The sequence below is a fragment of the Bufo gargarizans genome, chromosome 2 (assembly GCF_014858855.1).
Source record: "Bufo gargarizans isolate SCDJY-AF-19 chromosome 2, ASM1485885v1, whole genome shotgun sequence".
Taxonomy (NCBI): domain Eukaryota; kingdom Metazoa; phylum Chordata; class Amphibia; order Anura; family Bufonidae; genus Bufo; species Bufo gargarizans.
Window position 1 is genome coordinate 17,355,307 of NC_058081.1, and position 21,695 is coordinate 17,377,001.

Here is a 21,695-nt window from a genome sequence, read left to right on the forward strand (position 1 = left end):
GAGGTGTAAGGGTCCCTCCATGCAAGGGATCCCTTCTGCGTGTGGTTTTGTCTCACCTGCTGCCCAAGGTGATATTACTTATAACTCTGAGGTAGGGGAGGAAACTTTAGGAGATTACATAAACTATGTTACTACTGTGGTAAAAGTGACCATTTTGTTTTTGCTTGTCCTTTTGTTAAACTGCGTGATGATACGAAAGAAAAAAAAACGTCCTGACTCTTGGTAGCATGAATGGAGTAGTGGAAGAAGCAAATATGCAAGCTCCCTGTAATTCTCATTTTCTCCTTCCAGCTATGGTGGCGCTAGACTCAAGAATTTTTTTGGTGAGGTATTCATTGACTGTGGTGCTGGGCTAAACCTTATTGACTTTCTTTTCCTTCAAAATCTGGGTCTAAGTACGTGCACTTTAGAAAGGGAGATTCCGGTGTTTGCAATAGATTCTTCACCTCTTTCTCAAAGGAGTCTCACTCATATTGCTCATGGTATTCAGTTGAGGGTGGGTGATTCACATGTAGAGCTTATTTCTTGTTTTGTCATGCGGAATTTGCCTGCTCCTATAGTCTTAGGTTTACCATGGTTGACAAAACATAATCCAATTATTGATTGGCAGGCAAGACAAATTATTGGTTGGGGAGAGTTTTGTTAGGAGAATTGTCTTGGCACATCTATCTCTGGGGTGTCCACTGCGGTTCTACCTCAATAACTCTCAGACTTTGCGGATGTCTTTTTGGAGGGTGAGACTCAGGAATTGCCACCTCATCGTGACTATGATTGTCCTGTTAATCTCATCCCAGGGGCTAAGTTGCCAAAGGCTCGCCTTTACAATCTTTCCCAACCTGAAAGAGAGGTCATGCGAAAGTATATCGCCAAGAGTTTGGCAAAAGGTCATATTAGGCCATCTAAGTCTCCGGTGGCAGTAGGTTTTTTCTTTGTTAAGAAAAAGGATAGATCACTCAGACTGTGTTTGGATTTTCGGGAATTGAACCGTATTACGGTCCAGGATCCGTATCCCCTTCCTTTGATCTCCGACTTTTTTGATCAGATTGTTTGTGCCAGGGTGTTCTCCAAGTTGGATTTGAGAGGGGCCTACAATCTGATCAGAATCAAGGAAGGGGATGAGTGGAAGACGGCCTTCAATACGCACAAGGGTCATTTTGAGAATCTGGTTATGCCTTTTGGGTTAACGAACACGCCAGCGGTATTTCAGAGATTCGTCAATGACATTTTTCATCGCTTGGTGGGGAGGTTCGTGGTAGTTTACTTAGATGACATTTTAATTTACTCTCCTGATCTGAAGACCCATCAGGATCATGTGAGACAGGTTTTGACAATCCTTCAGGAGAATAAATTATATGCCAAATTGGAAAAATGTGTGTTTTTGGTGCAGGAGCTTCCGTTTTTGGGATATTTGCTTTCGACTCTGGTTTCCGTATGGACCCCGAAAAGGTCCGGGCGGTTCTGGAATGGGACAGACCAGAGAATCAGAAAGCTTTGATGCGGTTTTTGGGGTTTACTAACTATAATAGAAATTTTATTCTGAACTATTCCACCATTGTTAAACCTCTGACTGATATGACAAAGAAGGGCACTGACGTCTCTGTTTGGTTGGAGGAGGCATTACAGGCCTTTTCGACTATTAAGGAGTGTCCTGCTGACTGAGGGAAGAGTGAGCATCGGACCTCACTGGGCTCGGCGCATGCCCAGTGACGAGGATGAAGCTCCTGCCCTCAGTCTCCTGCTGATCGCACAGGCGCAGCCCTCAGTGGGTACTGCGCCTGTGCGAGAGTTCGTTCGGCAGTGAGGGAGGGGGAGGAGAGGGAGGAGAGGCTGTGGCAGGCTGGGGGCGGTTAGACAGTGCAAGGAAGGCGGGCTGGGCACTGTAAGAGGGGCGTTACTGAGCTCTCTAAGAGGAACAAAACGCCCCTCTGGGCACATTCAGGACTCATTTGCATATCAATAAAAGTCATTTTTTGCAGAAACTACTGGATGGATTACAAGATAAAAGAGCACAGCCTAATCAAGGTAAGCTGTGCTGCATGGCTGCTTTAAAATAGGATTTTGGGTTAGGGGAGGTGACAGAATCCCTTTAAAGTAATGATGGCAACTCGTTTTTCTTTACTTAGTTGCTTTTTTCTTGCCATAATACAAATTCTAACAGTCTATTCAGTTGGACTATCAGCTGTGTATCCACCTGACTTCTCCTCAACGCCACTGATGGTCCCAACCCCATTTATAAGGCAAGAAATCCCACTTATTAAACCTGACAGGGCACACCTGTGAAGTGAAGACCATTTCAGGGGACTACCTCTTGAAGCTCATCAAGAGAATGCCAAGAGTGTGCAAAGCAGTAATCAAAGCAAAAGGTGGCTACTTTGAAGAACCTATAATATGACATATTTTCAGTTGTTTCACACTTATTTGTTATGCATATAATTCCACATGTGTTAATTCATAGTTTTGATGCCTTCAGTGTGAATCTACAATTTTCATAGTCATGAAAATAAAAAACTTTTGGTCTGTACTATATATATATATATATATATATATATATATATATATATATCTGAATGCAGTAAACTCCTAAGCTCCCTCTAGTGGTGGCTGTATATATCTGAATGCAGTAAACTCCTGAGCTCCCTCTAGTGGTGGCTGTATATTTTTATATGCAGTAATCTCCTGAGCTCCCTCTAGTGGTGGCTGTATATATTTATATACAGAAATCTCCTGAGTTCCCTCTAGTGGTGGCTGTTTATATATGTATGCAGTAATCTCCTGAGCTCCCTCTAGTGGTGGCTGTATATATCTGTATGTAGTAATCTCCTGAGCTCCCCCTAGTGGTGTCTGTGTATATCTGTATGTAGCAAGATGTTGAGCTCCCGCTAGTGATAGCTGTATATACTGTATCTGTATGTAGTAATCTCCTGAGCTGCCCTACTGTTGTCTGTATATATATGTAAGCAAAAAGCTCCTGAGCTTCACCTAGTGCTGGATGTATAGATCTGTAAGCAGTAATCTACAGAGCGCCTTCTAGTGGAGGCTGTACATATCTGTATGCAGAATCTCCTGAGCTCCCCCTAGTGGTGGCTCTATATATCTGTATGCCATAAGCTCCTGAGTTCCCCCTACTGGTGGCTGTATATATGTGTATGTAGTAATCTCCTGAGCTCCCCATAGTGGTGGCTGTATATATCTGTATGTAGTAATCTCCTGAGCTCCCCATACTGGTGGCTGTATATATCTGTATGTAGTAATCTCCTGAGCTCCCTCTAGTGGTGGCTGTTTATATTGTATGCAGTAATCTCCTGAGCTCCCTTTAATCATGGCTGTATATATCTAGAGGGTGTAATCTCCTGAGCTCCCTCTAATGGTGACTGTCTATACATGTATGCAGTAAGTTCCTGAGCTCCCCCTTGTGGTGGCTGTATATATCTTTATGTAGTAAGTACCTGAGCTCCCTCTAGTGGTGGCTGTATATATCTGTATGCAGGAATCTCCTAAGCTCCCCCTACTGGTGGCTATATATATATGTATGCAGTAAGCTCCTTAGTTCCACCTAGTGGTGGCTATCTATATCTGTATGCAGCTAGCTCTAGTTCTGCCATTTTAACCCAGTTCTGCCGTTACAAACACAATGCACATAAAATGTTCTGATAATGTCCTTATTAGGTTAGTGCAAAAAGTATACTTTTTATTGGGGGCCTATTTCTGAGTTTTGCTATGGGGCCTCATGATTTCTATATATGCCCCTAAGGCCTCCTGCACACGACCGTTGTGTGCACCCGTGGCCGTTGTGCCGTTTTCCGTTTTTTTTCGCGGACCCATTGACTTTCAATGGGTCCGTGGAAAAATCGGAAAATGCACCGTTTTGCAGCCGAGGCCGTGATCCGTGTATCCTGTCCGTCAAAAAAATATGACCTGTCCTATTTTTTTGACGGACAACGGTTCACGGACCCATTTAAGTCAATGGGTCCGTGAAAGAACACGGATGCACACAAGATTGGCATCCGTGTCCGTGATCCGTGGCCGTAGGTTGCTTTCATACAGACGGATCCGAAGATCCGTCTGCATAAAAGCTTTTTCTGATCTAAGTTTTCACTTCGTGAAAACTCATTTCCGACAGTATATTCTAACACAGAAGCGTTCCCATGGTGATGGGGACGCTTCTAGTTAGAATACACTGCCTGGCACAATTCAGGTGCGGCACCTAAAGGGGTTAATTGTACTATCATATTCCCCTGTAAGAGATCAGGGCTGCCAGGCAGCAGGGGGCAGACCCCCCCCCTCCCCAGTTTGAATATCATTGGTGGCACAGTGTGCGCCCACCATCGCCCCCCCCTCCCTCCCTCTATTGTAATAAATCGTTGGTGGCACAGTGTGCCCCCACCATCGCCCCCCCTCCCTCCCTCTATTGTAATAAATCGTTGGTGGCACAGTGTGCCAACCACCATCGGCCCCCCTCCCTCCCTCTATTGTAATAAATCGTTGGTGGCACAGTGTGCCAACCACCATCGGCCCCCCCCTCCCTCTATAGCAGTAACAACATTGGTGGCAGTGTGCGGCCTCCCATTCCCCCCTTCCCCCCCATCATTGGTGGCAGCGGAGTTCCGATCGGAGTCCCAGTTTAATAGCTGGGGCTCCGATCGGTAACCATGGCAACCAGGAAGCTACTGCAGCCCTGGTTGCCATGGTTACTTAGCAATAGTACAACAGTAGAAGATTCATACTTACCTGCTTGCTGCTGCGATGTCTGTGTCCGGCCTGGAGCTCCTCCTACTGGTAAGTGACAGTTCTTTAGCAATGCGCCGCACAGACCTGTCACTTACCAGTAGGAGGAGCTCCCGGCCGGACACAGACATCGCAGCAGCAATCAGGTAAGTATGAATCTTCTACAATTGTACTATTGCTAAGTAACCATGGCAACCAGGGCTGCAGTAGCGTCCTGGTTGCCATGGTTACCGATCAGAGCCCCAGCGATTAAACTGGGACTCCGATCGGAACTCCGCTGCCACCAATGATGGGGGGGGGGGGAATGGGAGGCCGCACACTGCCACCAATGTTGTAACTGCTATAGAGGGAGGGGGGGGCGATGGTGGTTGGCACACTGTGCCACCAACGATTTAATACAATAGAGGGAGGGAGGGAGGGGGGGGCGATGGTGGGCGCACACGGACCCACGGACCCCGTTTTTGCGGACCGTGAAAAAAAACTGTCGTGTGCAGGAGGCCTAATCCAGATTATACTTTTCACCTTGTTTCTGGAGGATAACTTCTTCTACCTACAGATAAAGAAACAGGGTCATGAGATAGATTAATTAATACCACAACCTCCATGCCACCCACATCCAGCCCATAGATTGAAGTAAAAAAATTCCACCCAATAATGTACAAGGATGAATGTCACATAAGATTTCTTACCTCTACAAGAAGCTCCAGTCCTGGGGGCACCATCGCCCTGGGGTTATAGAGCTGGTTCTGGTGGTATGGTGGAGGCATGCTCTGCCATTGAGGTTGAGTTTGAACAGGTCCAGAGTTCCAGCGATGTCCTGTATAAATAGTAGATACATAAATGCCTCATATACACATGTACATCACCTCATATACAAGATGAGGAGTGCTGGATTCTTCTGAAGATTGGTACACAGTGGAGATGGGGCTCCAAAGCAAAAACTAAAATGCTAGTGCTGATGAGGTAGAGGGGTAAAGCTTGTTGCATTCTCTTCCAGATGTTTCCTAATCACTAGATTGTTGCTCGCGTCCATGTGTCCCAGGTGCTGGGTGACCGTGTCAGGGTACACCAATTTGTCCAGGGTATTTAATTAGGTGGAGAAGCTGAATATATGCCCCAAGTGCAGGAAACCCTAACCACCACCATGTAACGTGGCCTTTGTCACCTCTGACAATTGGTTGGTGATTTTTTAATCTGAAGTTTATTGCAGTGAAATTATAAAATTCTATGATATCAAAAGATAACAACAGATTGTGGGCACTGGATCTGGCTTCCCATGTCCTACTGTCAACCAGTTTCTGATCAGCCTGGAATTGCAAGTACTAGGGAGCACTACGGCTGATACAGCGGATAATACATTGTCCTACAGAGAAATGGTTGACACCAGAGAGCAATGGAGAAGAAAATGTAACTGTACACAATACAGTGCATGTCTACAGGGGTATAACTATCAATTCGTTTCCCATTGTCTTTGCTACTGTGTAACAAGCACTTTTGTCCTAAATCAGGTGCCATAATGGAGGGGGCTAGTCTGACCTTTGCTATCGAATACCATGATTTATATACAGTATTAGTAGCGACTCCAGCTTAGCTACATCTTGTATTGGTCTCTGGGGTAGTCTGCCACTTACAATGCTGTGCTAACACCTTTCCCAAGGCAGTTTAATCACCAGATTCAGTTATTCAAATGCGCCAGATTTTGAATGCTAACAGGCAGGGCCAGCAGAGAACGATTCCGTTCCCTGGCCCTGTCAATCACAATGCGGAGGGGGCGTCATTAGGATCGGAGGATGCGGCTGCTACCAGCAAGTAGCCGCCCTACTTGCTGGTAGCAAGGTAATTTGCATATTTTAAAAATAGCTTTTTATCAAATTCTACTGAACCAAAATGATTATTTAACTTATGTATGCAGAGCTCGCAGTATAGGGATTATTAGTAAACAAAACCAAAAAGAACGGTTTAGTGGGGTGAAAAAAGCCCTTTAATATTTATCAGTCCTTATTACAGCTCCACAGTCTTGTCACCCAGCTTTTCCAGGACCCTGAACAGCAAGGTGGCCCGGCTAAGAGATTTATCACTACATAACTAGGCAAATTTGGATTTCAGCAGTCTGGGAAAGTTGGGTAGCAAGCTCTGCAGAGATATATTGGAAGCCACACTTGGTCCAGAATTTTTGTACTACTGGCACTATGGTCGGTACTGCACATATACTACAGTTGCTACTATTGGCACTATGGTGAGTACTATGTATATACTACAACTGGTACTATTGTACTAGGACTGTATATAGCCATATATTGTGGTGGTAGTGGCTGTATGTGTGTATAAATATATATATATATATATATATATATATATATATATATACACAGTACAGACCAAAAGTTTGGACACGCCTTCTCATTCAAAGAGTTTTCTTTATTTTCATGACTATGAAAGCATCAAAACTATGAATTAACACATGTGGAATTATATACATAACAAACAAGTGTGAAACAACTGAAAATATGTCATATTCTAGGTACTTCAAAGTAGCCACCTTTTGCTTTGATTACTGCTTTGCACACTCTTGCCATTCTCTTGATGAGCTTTAAGAGGTAGTCCCCTGAAATGGTCTTCCAACAGTCTTGAAGGAGTTCCCAGAGATGCTTAGCACTTGTTGGCCCTTTTGCCTTCACTCTGCGGTCCAGCTCACCCCAAACCATCTCGATTGGGTTCAGGTCCGGTGACTGTGGAGGCCAGGTCATCTGGCGCAGCACCCCATCACTCTCCTTCATGGTCAAATAGCCCTTACTTTCAAAGTTTTCCCAATTTTTTGGCTGACTGACTGACCTTAATTTCTTAAAGTAATGATGGCCACTCGTTTTTCTTTACTTAGCTGCTCTTTTCTTGCCATAATACAAATTCTAACAGTCTATTCAGTAGGACTATCAGCTGTGTATCCACCTGACTTCTCCTCAACGCCACTGATGGTCCCAACCCTATTTATAAGGCAAGAAATCCCACTTATTAAACCTGACAGGGCACATCTGTGAAGTGAAAACCATTTCAGGGGACTACCTCTTGAAGCTCATCAAGAGAATGCCAAGAGTGTGCAAAGCAGTAATCAAAGCAAAAGGTGGCTACTTTGAAGAACCTAGAATATGACATATTTTCAGTTGTTTCACACGTATTTGTTATGTATATAATTACACATGTGTTAATTCATAGTTTTGATGCCTTCAGTGTGAATCTACAATTTTCATAGTCATGAAAATAAAAAAACTTTTGGTCTGTACTGTGTATATATACAGTCATGTGAAAAAATTAGGACACCCTTTGAAAGCATGTGGTTTTTTGTAACATTTTTAATAAAAGGTTATTTCATCTCCGTTTCAACAATACAGAGAGATTAAAGTAATCCGACTAAACAAAGAAAACTGAAGAAAAGTCTTTTCAAGATCTTCTGTAAATGTCATTCTACAAAAATGCCTATTCTAACTGAGGAAAAAGATAGGACACCCTTGCCCCTAATAGCGAGTGTTACCTCCTTTGGCTGAAATAACTGCAGTGAGACGGTTCTTGTAGCCATCTACCAGTCTTCGACATCGGTCTGAGGAAATTTTACCCCACTCCTCAATGCAGAACTTTTTCAGCTGTGAGATGTTTGAGGGGTTTCTTGCACGTACAGCCCTTTTCAAGTCACCCCACAGCATCTCAATGGGATTCAAATCTGGACTTTGACTTGGCCATTCCAGGACTCTCCATTTCTTCTTTTTCAGCCAATCTTTGGTTGATTTACTAGTATGTTTTGGGTCATTGTCATGTTGCATGGTCCAGTTCAGCTTCAGCTTTAATTTTCTAACTGATGGTCTCACATGTTCTTCAAGCACCTTCTGATACACAGTAGAATTCATCGTGGATTCTATGATGGTGAGCTGACCAGGTCCTGCTGCAGCAAAGCAGCCCCAAACCATGACACTTCCACCTCCATGCTTCACAGTTGGTATGAGGTTCTTTTCTTGGAATGCTGTGTTTGGTTTACGCCAAACATGTCCTCTGCTGTTGTGTCCAAATAATTCAATTTTGGACTCATCTGTCCAAAGAACATTATTCCAGAAGTCCTGGTCTTTGTCAACTTTATCTCTGGCAAATGTCAGTCTGGCCTCGATGTTTCTCTTGGAAAGCAAAGGTTTCCTCCTTGCACACCTCCCATGCAAGTTAAACTTGTACAGTCTCTTTCTGATTGTAGAGGCATGTACTTCTACATCAACAGTAGCCAGAGCCTGCTGTAGTTCTCGAGATGACACTTTAGGGTTTTTGGAGACCTCTTTTAGCATCTTGCGGTCTGCTCTTGGGGTGAACTTGCTGGGGCGACCAGTCCTGGGCATGTTGGCAGTTGTTTTGAAAGCCCTCCACTTGTAGACTATCTTCCGGACAGTGGAATGGCTGATTTCAAAATCTTTTGAGATCTTTTTAAATCCCTTCCCAGACTCATAGGCTGCTACAATCTTTTTTCTGAAGTCCTCTGACAGCTCTTTTGCTCTCACCATGGTGCTCACTCTCACTTCAACAGTCAGGAGCACACCAAACTAAATGTCTGAGGTTTAAATAGGGCAAGCCTCATTCAACATGCAGAGTAACGATCTACTAATTATGTGCACCTGGTGTGATATACCTGTGTGAGATCTGAGCCAATTTAAGAGGGAATACATGTGAGGGTGTCCTATCTTTTTCCTCAGTTAGAATAGGCATTTTTGTAGAATGACATTTTCAGAAGATCTTGAAAAGACTTTTCTTCAGTTTTCTTTGTTTAGTTGGATTACTTTAATCTCTCTGTATTGTTGAAACGGAGATGAAATAACCTTTTATTAAAAATGTTACAAAAAACCACATGGTTTCAAAGGGTGTCCTAATTTTTTCACATGACTGTATATATATCTGAATGCAGTAAACTCCTGAGCTCCCTCTAGTGGTGGCTGTATATATTTATATGCAGTAATCTCCTGAGCCCCCCCCCCCCTAGTGGTGGCTGTATATATTTATATGCAGTAGTCTCCTGAGCTCCCTCTAGTGGTGGCTGTATATATCTGTATGTAGTAATCTCCTGAGTTCCCTCTAGTGGTGGCTGTTTATATATGTATGCAGTAATCTCCTGAGCTCCCTCTAGTGGTGGCTGTATATATCTGTATGTAGTAATCTCCTGAGCTCCCCTAGTGGTGTCTGTGTATATCTGTATGTAGCAAGATCTTGAGCTCCCGCTAGTGATAGCTGAATATACTGTATCTGTATGTAGTAATCTCCTGAGCTGCCCTACTGGTGTCTGTATATATATGTAAGCAAAAATCTCCTGAGCTTCACCTAGTGCTGGATGTATAGATCTGTAAGCAGTAATCTACAGAGCGCCTTCTAGTGGAGGCTGTACATATCTGTATGCAGAATCTCCTGAGCTCCCCCTAGTGGTGGCTGTATATATCTGTATGCCATAAGCTCCTGAGTTCCCCCTACTGGTGGCTGTATATATCTGTATGTAGTAATCTCCTGAGCTCCCCATAGTGGTGGCTGTATATATCTGTATGTAGTAATCTCCTGAGCTCCCCATACTGGTGGCTGTATATATCTGTATGTAGTAATCTCCTGAGCTCCCTCTAGTGGTGGCTGTTTATATTGTATGCAGTAATCTCCTGAGCTCCCTTTAATCATGGCTGTATATATCTAGAGGGTGTAATCTCCTGAGCTCCCTCTAATGGTGACTGTCTATACATGTATGCAGTAAGTTCCTGAGCTCCCCCTTGTGGTGGCTGTATATATCTTTATGTAGTAAGTACCTGAGCTCCCTCTAGTGGTGGCTGTATATATCTGTTTGCAGGAATCTCCTAAGCTCCCCCTACTGGTGGCTGTATATATCTGTATGCAGTAAGCTCCTTAGTTCCACCTAGTGGTGGCTATCTATATCTGTATGCAGCTAGCTCTAGTTCTGCCATTTTAACCCAGTTCTGCCATTACAAACACAATGCACATAAAATGTACTGATAATGTCCTTATTAGGTTAGTGCAAAAAGTATACTTTTTATTGGGGGCCTATTTCTGAGTTTTGCTATGGGGCCTCATGATTTCTATATATGCCCCTAATCCAGATTATACTTTTTCACCTTGTTTCTCGAGGATAGCTTCTTCTGCCTACAGATAAAGAAACAGGCTCATGAGATAGATTAATTAATACCACAACCTCCATCCCACCCACATCCAGCCCATAGATTGAAGTAAAAAAATTCCACCCAATAATGTACAGGGATGAATGTCACATAAGATTTATTACCTCTACAAGAAGCTCCAGTCCTAGGGGCACCATCGCCCTGGGGTTATAGAGCTGGTTCTGGTGGTATGGTGGAGGCATGCTCTGCCATTGAGGTTGGGTTTGAACAGGTCCAGAGTTCCAGGGATGTCCTGTATAAATAGTAGATACATAAATGCCTCATATACACATGTACATCACCTCATATACAAGATGAGGAGTGCTGGATTCTTCTGAAGATTGGTACACAGTGGAGATGGGGCTCCAAAGCAAAAACTAAAATGCTAGTGCTGATGGGGTAGAGGGGTAAAGCTTGTTGCATTCTCTTCCAGATGTTTCCTAATCACTGGATTGTTGCTCGCGTCCATGTGTCCCAGGTGCTGGGTGACCGTGTCAGGGTGCACACCAATTTGTCCAGGGTATTTAATTAGGTGGAGAAGCTGAATATATGCCCCAAGTGCAGGAAACCCTAACCACCACCATGTAACGTGGCCTTTGTCACCTCTGACAATTGGTTGGTGATTTTTTAATCTGAAGTTTATTGCAGTGAAATTATAAAATTTTATGATAGCAAAAGATAACCACAGATTGTGGTCACTGGATCTGGCTTCCCATGTCCTACAGTCAACCAGTTTCTGATCAGCCTGGAATTGCAAGTACTAGGGAGCACTACGACTGATACAGCGGATAATACATTGTCCTACAGAGAAATGGTTGACACCAGAGAGCAATGGAGAAGAAAATGTAACTGTACACAATACAGTGCATGTCTACAGGGGTATAACTATCAATTTGTTTCCCATTGTCTTTGCTACTGTGTAACAAGCACTTTTGTCCTAAATCAGGTACCATAATGGAGGGGGCTAGTCTGACCTTTGCTATTGAATACCTTGATTTATATACAGTATTAGTAGTGACTCCAGCTTAGCTACATCTTGTATTGGTCTCTGGGGTAGTCTGCCACTTACACTGCTGTGCTAACACCTTTCCCAAGGCAGTTTAATCACCAGATTCAGTTATTCAAATGCGATCAACAGCTTACTTTTATGATTGAGGCACAAGTCACCAGTAATTAAAGGGGTTTTCCAAGATTCTGATATGTCATTGGTATCTAATCACTGGAGGTCCCACACCCGGGACCACCTCCCATCAGCTGTTTGAGAAGGCCTCGGCACTCCGGCTTTTCCTTGCCATGTGAAATTACCTTCATCAAGGCACCTAGGTGCAGCTCAGGCTCATTCAAGTGAGTTGCAATAGCAAGTGCAGTCACCATTAGCCTTGGCCTCCTCAAACAGCCCAGCTTTGGTCTCCTGCAGATCTTACATGAATTACTTATCCTGAAGATAGGCATCAGTATTTGAATCTCAGAAAACCTCTTTAATGCTGGAGATTTATTGTACAAGTCAGACAGATGACTATCAAAATGTCTCCAAGAAAGAAAAATACAACAAGTCCAGTACACCATGACCTGGAAGAATGAGAACGTTCATAGACATCCATAATTTATACTGCAGCTCTGCTCCATCAGGGCACAGCTATGATCAGTGGTGGAAAGATAAGGGTAAGGACAGAATGATTATAAACTAACAGAAGATTATCCAATATACTGAGAGTAGAGGTTCGATAACAAGCAGACGCGGCAGATCAAAGGGGATGGACAGGACAGGGTTAATATTATTAGTAACCCCCTCCCGTTTACATGTATGATAAGGATTAGTCTGGGATTCTGTAGTCTCAGTGATGCTTTCAGGCCAGTCTCATAAGATAAGTAGCAGGCGTCTTGATATGTGGGGGGAGATATAGCTACATACCTGCTGCATCGGGATCCATGTGGAGCTCCTGGATGTGAGTCTATGTGAAGAATGGCAGAGCCGTTGAGATAACACTGCATAATACTCTCCTGGCACCACTCCCAGGAGAGATACTTTCCTATAATTATTTCCTTCCCAATGAGGAAGAGTGAGGATTGTGTAAGTGTCTCTTGTAAGGACTTCTCACCACCACCCATACGAGCCAATTCTTAGTGACGTATATTATGAAGACTCAGAGAAGGAGGGGAGCTCATCACAACAGGATATATGTGTTCCTAAGACTATTATGCAAATTTAAATAAACCAAGATGCAAATAAAACCTGCTCCTCTGGTTCCTCCATGTCATCCAGAATCCATGATGAAATCTTTGAAAATACCACGTCTTTCTCGACAACCTGCGTTGATGCCTCCACCTTCATATTTCCTACTTAATCTTCCAAAACCTGAAACTTTCACCATACATGACTCCATTTGGACTGTCCCAAAAGCTGCTCCTGCTGGTCCATGCATTAGGTTCAATGTGAGATTTTCCCTCTTACAGGAAAATCCATATACTTTTTTTTTTTATCAACTTTCTTTTTATTAATTTATAAAGATAGATTGACATCCATACTTTACATATCCAAGTACAGCAGTGTCCCCAAGTGGGGCGCATGACATCAATGGATGAATCATACAATAACAGGAAATAGTATGAGACCAGTGTTACATCACACCAAGAATTACAATCTCCTGATGCTTAGTCGCACCTTCTTAACATATAGTAGTATACTACCATTTCAATAACATTGAAGAAAGTCAAAAGAGGTACGAGCCAGGGAAAACGATAAAAGAGTAAAAGTAAAAAGGGAGGAAAGAAAAGAGAGAAAGAGAGAAGGAGAGTGGAGAGAGGGAGAGTGGAGAGAGGGAGAGGGAGAGGGAGGGGGAGGGGGGGTGGGAAAGCCTCCAAGCGCTACACCAAAGGTAAATCCGGCCCTATTCAGGAAGTAAGGCTAGCCTGTGAGTCCTTACAGTAAGATGAAGATAGCCAGGGACTCCAAATACGAAGAAAGTTATGATGAGCACGACACGATCTGCTGGACATCTCTTCGAACCTGCAAATTTGATGTATTTTTCCAAACCATTCCTTGATGGTGGGAGGTTCCACACTCAGCCATTTCAGGGGGATCAATGGCTTTGCTGCAGCTAAAAGGTAAGTGACCAAAGATGAGGAGGATTGGCGTACTTCCGCCGACGAGTAGCCAAGTAGAACCACTGCCGGAGTCAGCGTAAGACTCGTCCCCACAACGTCTTTAATTATATTTTCTATTTCGGACCAGAAGGGGCGGATAACCGAACATCCCCACCAAATATGAGCGTGTGTGCCTGTTTGCTTATTACAACGCCAGCACCGGTTAGTGGGAGCTAGACCGTGTAAATAAAGAAACTCCGGGGTCTTGTACCACCGAGCAAGTACTTTATAGTGAGATTCTTGGAGACGTATACATCTTGAGTAGCCATGGGAGTGTTGTAGGATCTGTTTAGTTTCCAATTCAGTGAGAGAAATATCCAGTTCCTTTTCCCAGGAGGCAATAAACCCAGGGCTACTCAAGTGCTTCACGTTTCTCACAATGGCCAACACTTTAGATAGCTTGTTTAGCCTGGTGGCCGGCATCGTCAACCCCCTTTCAAAGTCAGTGAGCTCTCTAAAGGGATAATTGGTCCGTAAGAAATCTGTGCAACAACTGTTAAAATGCGAGATATGCAAAAACGTAAAACTGAAGTTCGGAAGAAGTGCCTGTAAATCTGAACGGCTGGGAACCCCTCCACTCGGGAACAGATTTGAGACAGAGACATGAGAGAGTTGGTCCCACATAGGCTTAAAGGTCATTGATTCCCTCCCAGTGACCACAGGTACTAAGCTAGAGGGCATCAATGGCGAGATCCCAGGAGCCAAATCTGGTGACAGCAGTGCCCACGTGTTTGAGGCCCCCTTAAAGAGTAAATTAATATCCGACGGGTTATATGTGATACGCTTCTTGGGGGGGATCCACATTTCCCTTAGTAGGTCACCCTTGTATGCCTTACTCGACCACCGAGAAATACTATGTGGGTCAGATACAGCTATTAGATTGGACCATCTCCTCAGTTGGATCGCTGTATATACTGTATTGACATCCGGTAGCCCTATACCACCCTTGCTCACAGGTCTTGTAAGGAGGGCATGTGCCAGCCGCGGTCGCTTCTGTTTCCATAAGTAACGGGAGAAAAGTGATTTCAACCTAGTAAAAAAGACTTGTGGTAGGGCTATTGGTAACATTTGTAACTTATAAAGGACCTTCGGAAGCACATAAGTTTGGATAACGTTCTTCCTACCAATCCATGAGATCAGAGGAATATCATAATCAATAAGGATTTCTTGAATCTCTTCTAGGAGTGGACGGAAGTTTGTGTCATATATTTTGGGTAAGGATGAGGGGATATTTACTCCCAGATACTTTAAAGAGGTTTGGGCCCAAACAAAAGATGAAGCCTCCTTGAGGCTCAAGATTCTATGTTTTGCTAGGGAAATATTCAGTAACTCCGATTTTGTGACATTCACTTTAAAGTTTGACACCGCACCAAAGCTTTCAAACAATTTGGCCAGACAGGGCAGCCCCTCCTCAGGGTCAGATAACAAGAACAGAAGGTCATCTGCAAAAGCCAACATTTTCAATTCCCCTTCTGGCGTAGGGAAACCTCTAATAAGTGGATGCTGTCTCACTTTCTGTAGCAAAGTTTCCATTACCAAGACAAAAAGTGTGGGGGAGAGAGGGCAACCCTGTCTGGTTCCATTCGTAATTCCAAAGGGACTAGACAGATGGTCGTTGACCAAAAGAGAGGCAGAGGGGTGGGAGTACAGCGAGAAGATTGCATCTATGATACCTGTGGGGAAACCAAACTTCAACAGGGTAGAATACATGAAGAGCCAGTTGACCCTGTCAAAGGCCTTCTCGGCATCTACTCCGAGAAGGACCAATGACTTATCCTCAACGTGCGCCTGGTGTATTGCTGTAAGCAGTTTAGTCGTGTTGGTCCTCCCCTCCCTCCCCGGGACAAAACCTGATTGCTCCTCTCCTATCAGATGGGGCAGAAGCTTCTTTATCCTTAAGGACAAGAGCTTGGCCCATAATTTCAGATCTAGATTTAACAGTGAAATGGGTCTATAGCTCCCACACTCTGCTGGATCCTTCCCCTCTTTAGCTATGAGAGTGATATGTGCCTCCTGAGACTGCTTTGGTAAAGGGTCCCCTCCAAACAGCGAGGAACAATACTCTACTAGATGAGGCATAAGCACCTCCTGGAACTTCTTATAGTAAAGTAAGGGAAGACCGTCAGGGCCTGGGCTTTTCCCCGGGGGGAAGGAGGCAAGGACCTCAGACACTTCCTTTTGTGTGATAGGGACAATTAGGGAGTTGATCATGGCCTGATCCAGTTGCGGCAGAGAGATATCTCTCAAAAAATTATCAATCAAATATTGTCTTTGTTTCGTGTCAGACATGGCGTCTGTCTTGTCTATGTTGTATAGTGCCGAATAAAACTTATGGAAAGCCTCGGCCATCTCAGGGAGGGATGATATAACTGTTCCCGCATGGTTCCTGATCTCATGTATATGTTGTTTAGCTTTTTCTTTTTTGAGCAATGTGGACATGAGCTTCCCTCCCTTATTGCCATGGGCATATAGCTTGTGTCTAAAGTGTAAATAGGCCTTGGCAGATTTATTCTGTAAGTAGGTGAGAAGCTTTTCCCTCAGAACTCGGAGTTTCCCCTGTGTTTCCAACGAGCTAGAACTTTTGTGCTCTTTTTCTAATAATGTGATCTGTCCTAACAGCTCGTCTATAATCTTTTGCCGTTCTTTCTTGAGTTTGGACCCCCACGAGATGAAGAGTCCCCTAACAAAAGCCTTGTGTGATTCCCAAACTATTGGAAACTTGGGACCCGAGAGTTTGTTCAGTTCAAAAAAGACCGAAAGTTGAGTCTGTATATCTGAGAATGCATCCGCCTGTTCTAAAATCTGCTCGTTAAGCCGCCATCTCCATGTCGTGGGGGTGTCATTAGTGAGGGTAATTGATAGATGAACCGGAGCATGATCCGATACTGTCATGACCGAAATACCTGTATCTGTTACTCTCGACAATAGGGAAGCATGAACCAATAGGTAATCCAACCTCTGATGCGAGTTATGCACCTGGGAGAAGTATGAGTAATCCCGAGCAGAGGGGTTCTGCAGCCGCCAGACATCCGTAAGGGAAAGTTCAGACAATTTAGACCTTAACTTCGCTAAAGCACGCTTAGAGACACCAGACCTAGAGGTCGAGGAATCAAGTGAAGGATCTAACGAAACATTCAGGTCACCCCCTAGAATGATCGGCCCATCCGCAAACAGCTTGAGTTTGTCTAAGGCATCTAAAAGCCATGGCACTTGTGCACGATTGGGTGCATAAATATTTGCCAAGGTAAACTTGGCAGTATATATCTGGGCCCTTAGGAATAACATCCTCCCCTCTAGGTCCGTGTATTGTTGTAATATCTTAATAGGAATAGATTTGTGCACAGCTATTGATACCCCCTTAGAGGCTGAGGAAGCGTGGCATGAGTGGTACCAGTTAGTGAAATGTTTGGAAGGCAATTTCGGAATTTTTTGTTTTTTAAAATGGGTCTCTTGCAGAAAGAGAATGGAGGTTCTAAGTTTCTTGAGCATATCCAGTACATGGTGTCTCTTATTCGGGTTATTTACGCCCCGCACATTAAAAGATGCGCATCTAATGTCACACATACTTCAATGGGCACTTTCCCTGTAAGCAAAAAAAACTGATATTGGAGGAAGAAGGTAGGGAAGGAAAGAAAAGTGGAAATAGTCAGAAGGGCAAAAGGATAAAGAGTGAAAGACCAAGTAGGAAAAGAGGGGAGTATTAAGGAAGAATGAGCTTCAGCTCAATGAAGCCGATAGTAGGATGAGTTAGTAACTCAAGGACAGGGGTGAGAGAATGTTCAAAATGTGAACAAGTCTTGACCTGTGGTGTACAAACACATAACGTTATGCATAACATATTTAGCAAATCGCCAGTTGACATATACCTTATCACAAATATTATCTTTGACCCTGGGAAGGGAGGAGGGGAAGGAGAGAGAGAGGAGAGGGGCTAGATTAATCATCTAACATGGTCACAAATAGAAATCAGTGAACCATCACTTTGTCCCGGTCCCATCGGCCTTTTCAGTAATTCCAACCTACTCTCTTTGGTCTGCTGACTTTGGTCTGCTGACTCCCTCCTCCTTACAGATCAATATCACTTGGACCCCACGATTGCAATAAGAGGAAAAAGCGATAGAGGTGAGGGAGAAAGTACATGAGTCAATAGAACTCTAATTGTCAGTACATAAATCTGAGACGCTGTCATTTTCACGATACTACAATGTACCATCTCCTCCACCAGATGCAAAAGCGTGACCCCTTATAGAGGGCAAGCCTAGTAAAAACAAATGACATTCCAGATAACCTTAACCCAATCACCAGCTTTTACCCTGTAGAGGTGGAAAAGACGGAACATCGGTTCCTGCAGGAACTACATACTTAGCAAGATTTAAGAAACTCTTCATAATCACATTGAGAATAACCGATACAGAGTCTCAGGAATCGTCTTCTACCCTGCCGCAGATCTCATGTGCAGGGGAGACTCAAGATGCATTAAGCCTCCAGGTAATTTTGAGCCGCCTAATGCTGAGACCGAAATGAAGGTAAAAAGGGGGGGTGGGAGAGAAGGGGAGGGGGGGTGGACAGGCAGTGAGGGTCAAGGCGAACATTCATGCAAGGGACAGACTAACATAATATAATAAGAAGAACCTTTAGGCAAAGAGGAGATGAGATATCCCTCAATAGGTAATCCGTAGCGGTGAAAAGCTAACTAAACAGATCCGCTTGCAGCAAGACGGGCAGAAGGTCTGCAGGGACAATCAAACTGCAAGTGTTCCTTGCGACCATGTCTGAAGAAAAATCCCGATTAGCACTAGATCTCAGCGATGAGGTGAGTTGGCAGCAGCAGCAGCGGAAGGTCTCTTCATTCGTTGAGGCTTCGGACGAGTAAAAGTATGCCATTCTTCCATGTGAGGCAAAGGAGGTAGACGAACCAGATCCGCTGCGGGTGACCATGACGGTATCTCTACAGGTTCGATGCCCAGTGCAGACCATGCGGTTTCTAGATCAGCTGGGGTCTTGATGATGATCCGCTTATCATTCTTCATGATCGAGATCCCGAAAGGAAACAGCCATGCATACTGCAGATTTCTTTCTCTCAGCTTGTCCAACAGCGGCCGCAGCACTCTACGTTTCTGAAGAGTAGAGGGAGCTATATCTTGGTAGAGGGAGATCTCGACTCCCTCGTAGTCAATCGGAGATTTCTCCCTAGCCGAGCGCAGAATCGCGGCTGTGTCTACATAAGATAACAAGCCACAAATTACATCCCGTGGTGGGTCACTTGGCTTAGGTTTCAATCTGAGAGCTCTATGTATCCGCTCTATTATGATCCCGTTTGCACGGTCAGGATCTAAAAGTCCAGCAAATATTTCACGCGCCACTTTAGGAAGTGCATCCCCCGCCCAGGATTCCGGCAGCCCCTTAATTCAGATATTTTTTCGGCGGCTTCTATTTTCTTGATCCTCGATCAATGTGTATGCCGTATTCACATGAGCCTCCAACTGCTCCGTTCTGGTAGCTAATCCTGAGGCATGGGCAGTGAGGTCCGAGCACGCCGACTCAAGGGCTTCCGTCCGGAACCCAAGGGCATGTAAGTCCGTTTTTATGTCTGCCAAGTCCTCTCTTACCGGTCTCAGTGCCTGGGCCAGGGCTTTCTTGAGCACCGCTGCTGTAAGCGTTTCATTTGGTGTTTGTTCTTCATCACTACTCGAGTGACGCTCTTCCTCAGAGTCTCTCTGCTCAGCGGGTTCCGGCGCCATCTTGGGCAGTGTAGCGGGAGAACTTGCATGTCTCTTAGTGAAGAGTTTCGTGACTGCAGCTTGGTTCATCTTCGGTCTGCTGAGTCCTTCACCGTCCCCCGGTTGATATCTCCCTATTTTGCCCATGATTTAGGCGATTGAATAAGCTAATTCAACGTTATTGTAGGTACGTGGCAGGAGAGAGCTCTCTCAGGCTGCCATCCAGTCCGCGGTCAAGCTCCGCCCCCCGAAAATCCATATACTTTTGCACTTAAACACCATTATACTACCGTTGACCCAGTTTAAATGCCAATACCAGCCAAGTTGAACTGTTTGCTGTAAAAAGCACCAGCAAAGTATTGATATCTGCACTACTGTGGGTTAAACACCCTGTATATTCATACTATATATAAGCTGTATACTGATAATTGTGACCTCACAGCCAGCTTGTGATACAGAGCCCATGTAAGCCATATACCCTCATGAAGGATGTTGATGTTCCTACGTAAGAGGTATACCGCACTGTAGTAGTGAAGACACTTTATATACTGTACATTGTAAGAGTAAACTGCCAAGTAACGCAGTAATGTTGGTCAGAGTCAAAGGCCAGCGTAGGGGGTCACACCCAGGATATCCCCACTCAAATGAGCATGCTCTTTGAGTTTTTAAACAGAGGTTCCTAAGAGGACAACATGGTCAGACACAAGACAGTAGCATTGAGTGCCAGTAACTGGTGGATAAACAACATGCTGCATTCTGCATGTAGTTAGCTAGCTAGTGGAGGTGATGAGCACGTATCAATTGGTGCACTACATCAGGGCCTAAAGGGCTGCTGCAGCAAAAACAAAACCTGCATCAGAGAAGGGTCGCCTGGAGCTCGGGTAGTAGCCTGAAGCATCAGTGGATCTTTTAGTAGCCAGTAGTGATGGACGAACATCGGCCCGGACGTTTCGCGAACGCACGTTCGTGATCAAATGTTCACGAACCGCGCGTTCGCATCGCGCCCATTGACCTTAATAGCAGGCGAACCTGAAAAACCTTCAGGTCATATTTGCAGCCACCAAATACAAACTATGAGTGCACAAATAGTCCCACAACATGGACAGTGACATACAAGAGAGGGATCATTAGCAAAAATTTCCACAAAAAATATGTATTTTAATCAGGGGCCATTTTTATGCGTCTTAAAGAAAAACTCTCAAAAATGTGCCCTGCTGGAGCCTAGAAAATTTTTATTTCCTATCGGTTTGATGTATACAAATGTGCAGCACTCCACGTTTTTGTATCCTGCAGAGTCCAGTTAAAAAATGCATAGGTTAAAGTAAATTTTTTTCTACCATGGAACTGTATGGTGAACGGACGCCACTGTACGGCATCAGTTTGAGGCATCTGTTAACGCATACATTTTTGGTATACATTAAATGGATGACAAAAATAGGATGTAAACCCAGCCCTAGTGTCAGAATAAGCCCCAGTACACAGCGGAGCAGCGTGGCGGAGAGGGGAGGCCGCCATGTACTGACAGAGCGCTACCTGGTCTTGGTGGTCAGGAATGAGGACTGTTTTTTCCAAGGATAATTTTTCTACTGGGAAATACAGGGCACAGTATAATACACTAGAATCTATATAATATAAAGAGATTATCCCTACCCCCGAATAATAATACAATTAGGGGGTCATTTATTATATAGAAATACGTCTATGTTAGGCGTATTTCTGATACAGATTATGGCGCAAAGGTCCTTAGCACCTCAATCTGCATCTTTTTCACGCTCATGCCAGGTCTAAAAAAAATGGTGTGGGCAGAGAAAGGGATACAGTTATGACCGTACAGTTATTGGATACCACCGCCATACATTGACCGGATAACACCTCTGTACAGTGACCGGATAACACCGCCATACCGTGACCATATAAAAGGGAATAAGATGGC

At 44.3% G+C, this 21,695-nt stretch overlaps 1 protein-coding gene across 2 annotated transcripts in view; it reads right to left on the minus strand.

The window, feature by feature from the left end:
* LOC122927090 (keratin, type II cytoskeletal 3-like) overlaps window positions 1-21,695 on the minus strand; it is a 72,572-nt gene that overhangs the window by 18,194 nt on the left and 32,683 nt on the right. The window contains exons 1-5 of one of the 2 annotated variants that reach the window (XM_044278670.1): window positions 12,811-12,946; window positions 11,024-11,151; window positions 10,857-10,884; window positions 5,415-5,542; window positions 5,248-5,275 (exon numbers count right to left, since the gene is read on the minus strand). In XM_044278670.1, coding sequence (XP_044134605.1) covers window positions 5,248-5,275; window positions 5,415-5,542; window positions 10,857-10,884; window positions 11,024-11,151; window positions 12,811-12,829 — 331 coding nt within the window. In that variant the 5' untranslated portion in view covers window positions 12,830-12,946. Of the gene's footprint in view, window positions 1-5,247; window positions 5,276-5,414; window positions 5,543-10,856; window positions 10,885-11,023; window positions 11,152-12,810; window positions 12,947-21,695 lie in introns of those variants that run through there. The other variant, XM_044278671.1, reaches the window with a different exon arrangement.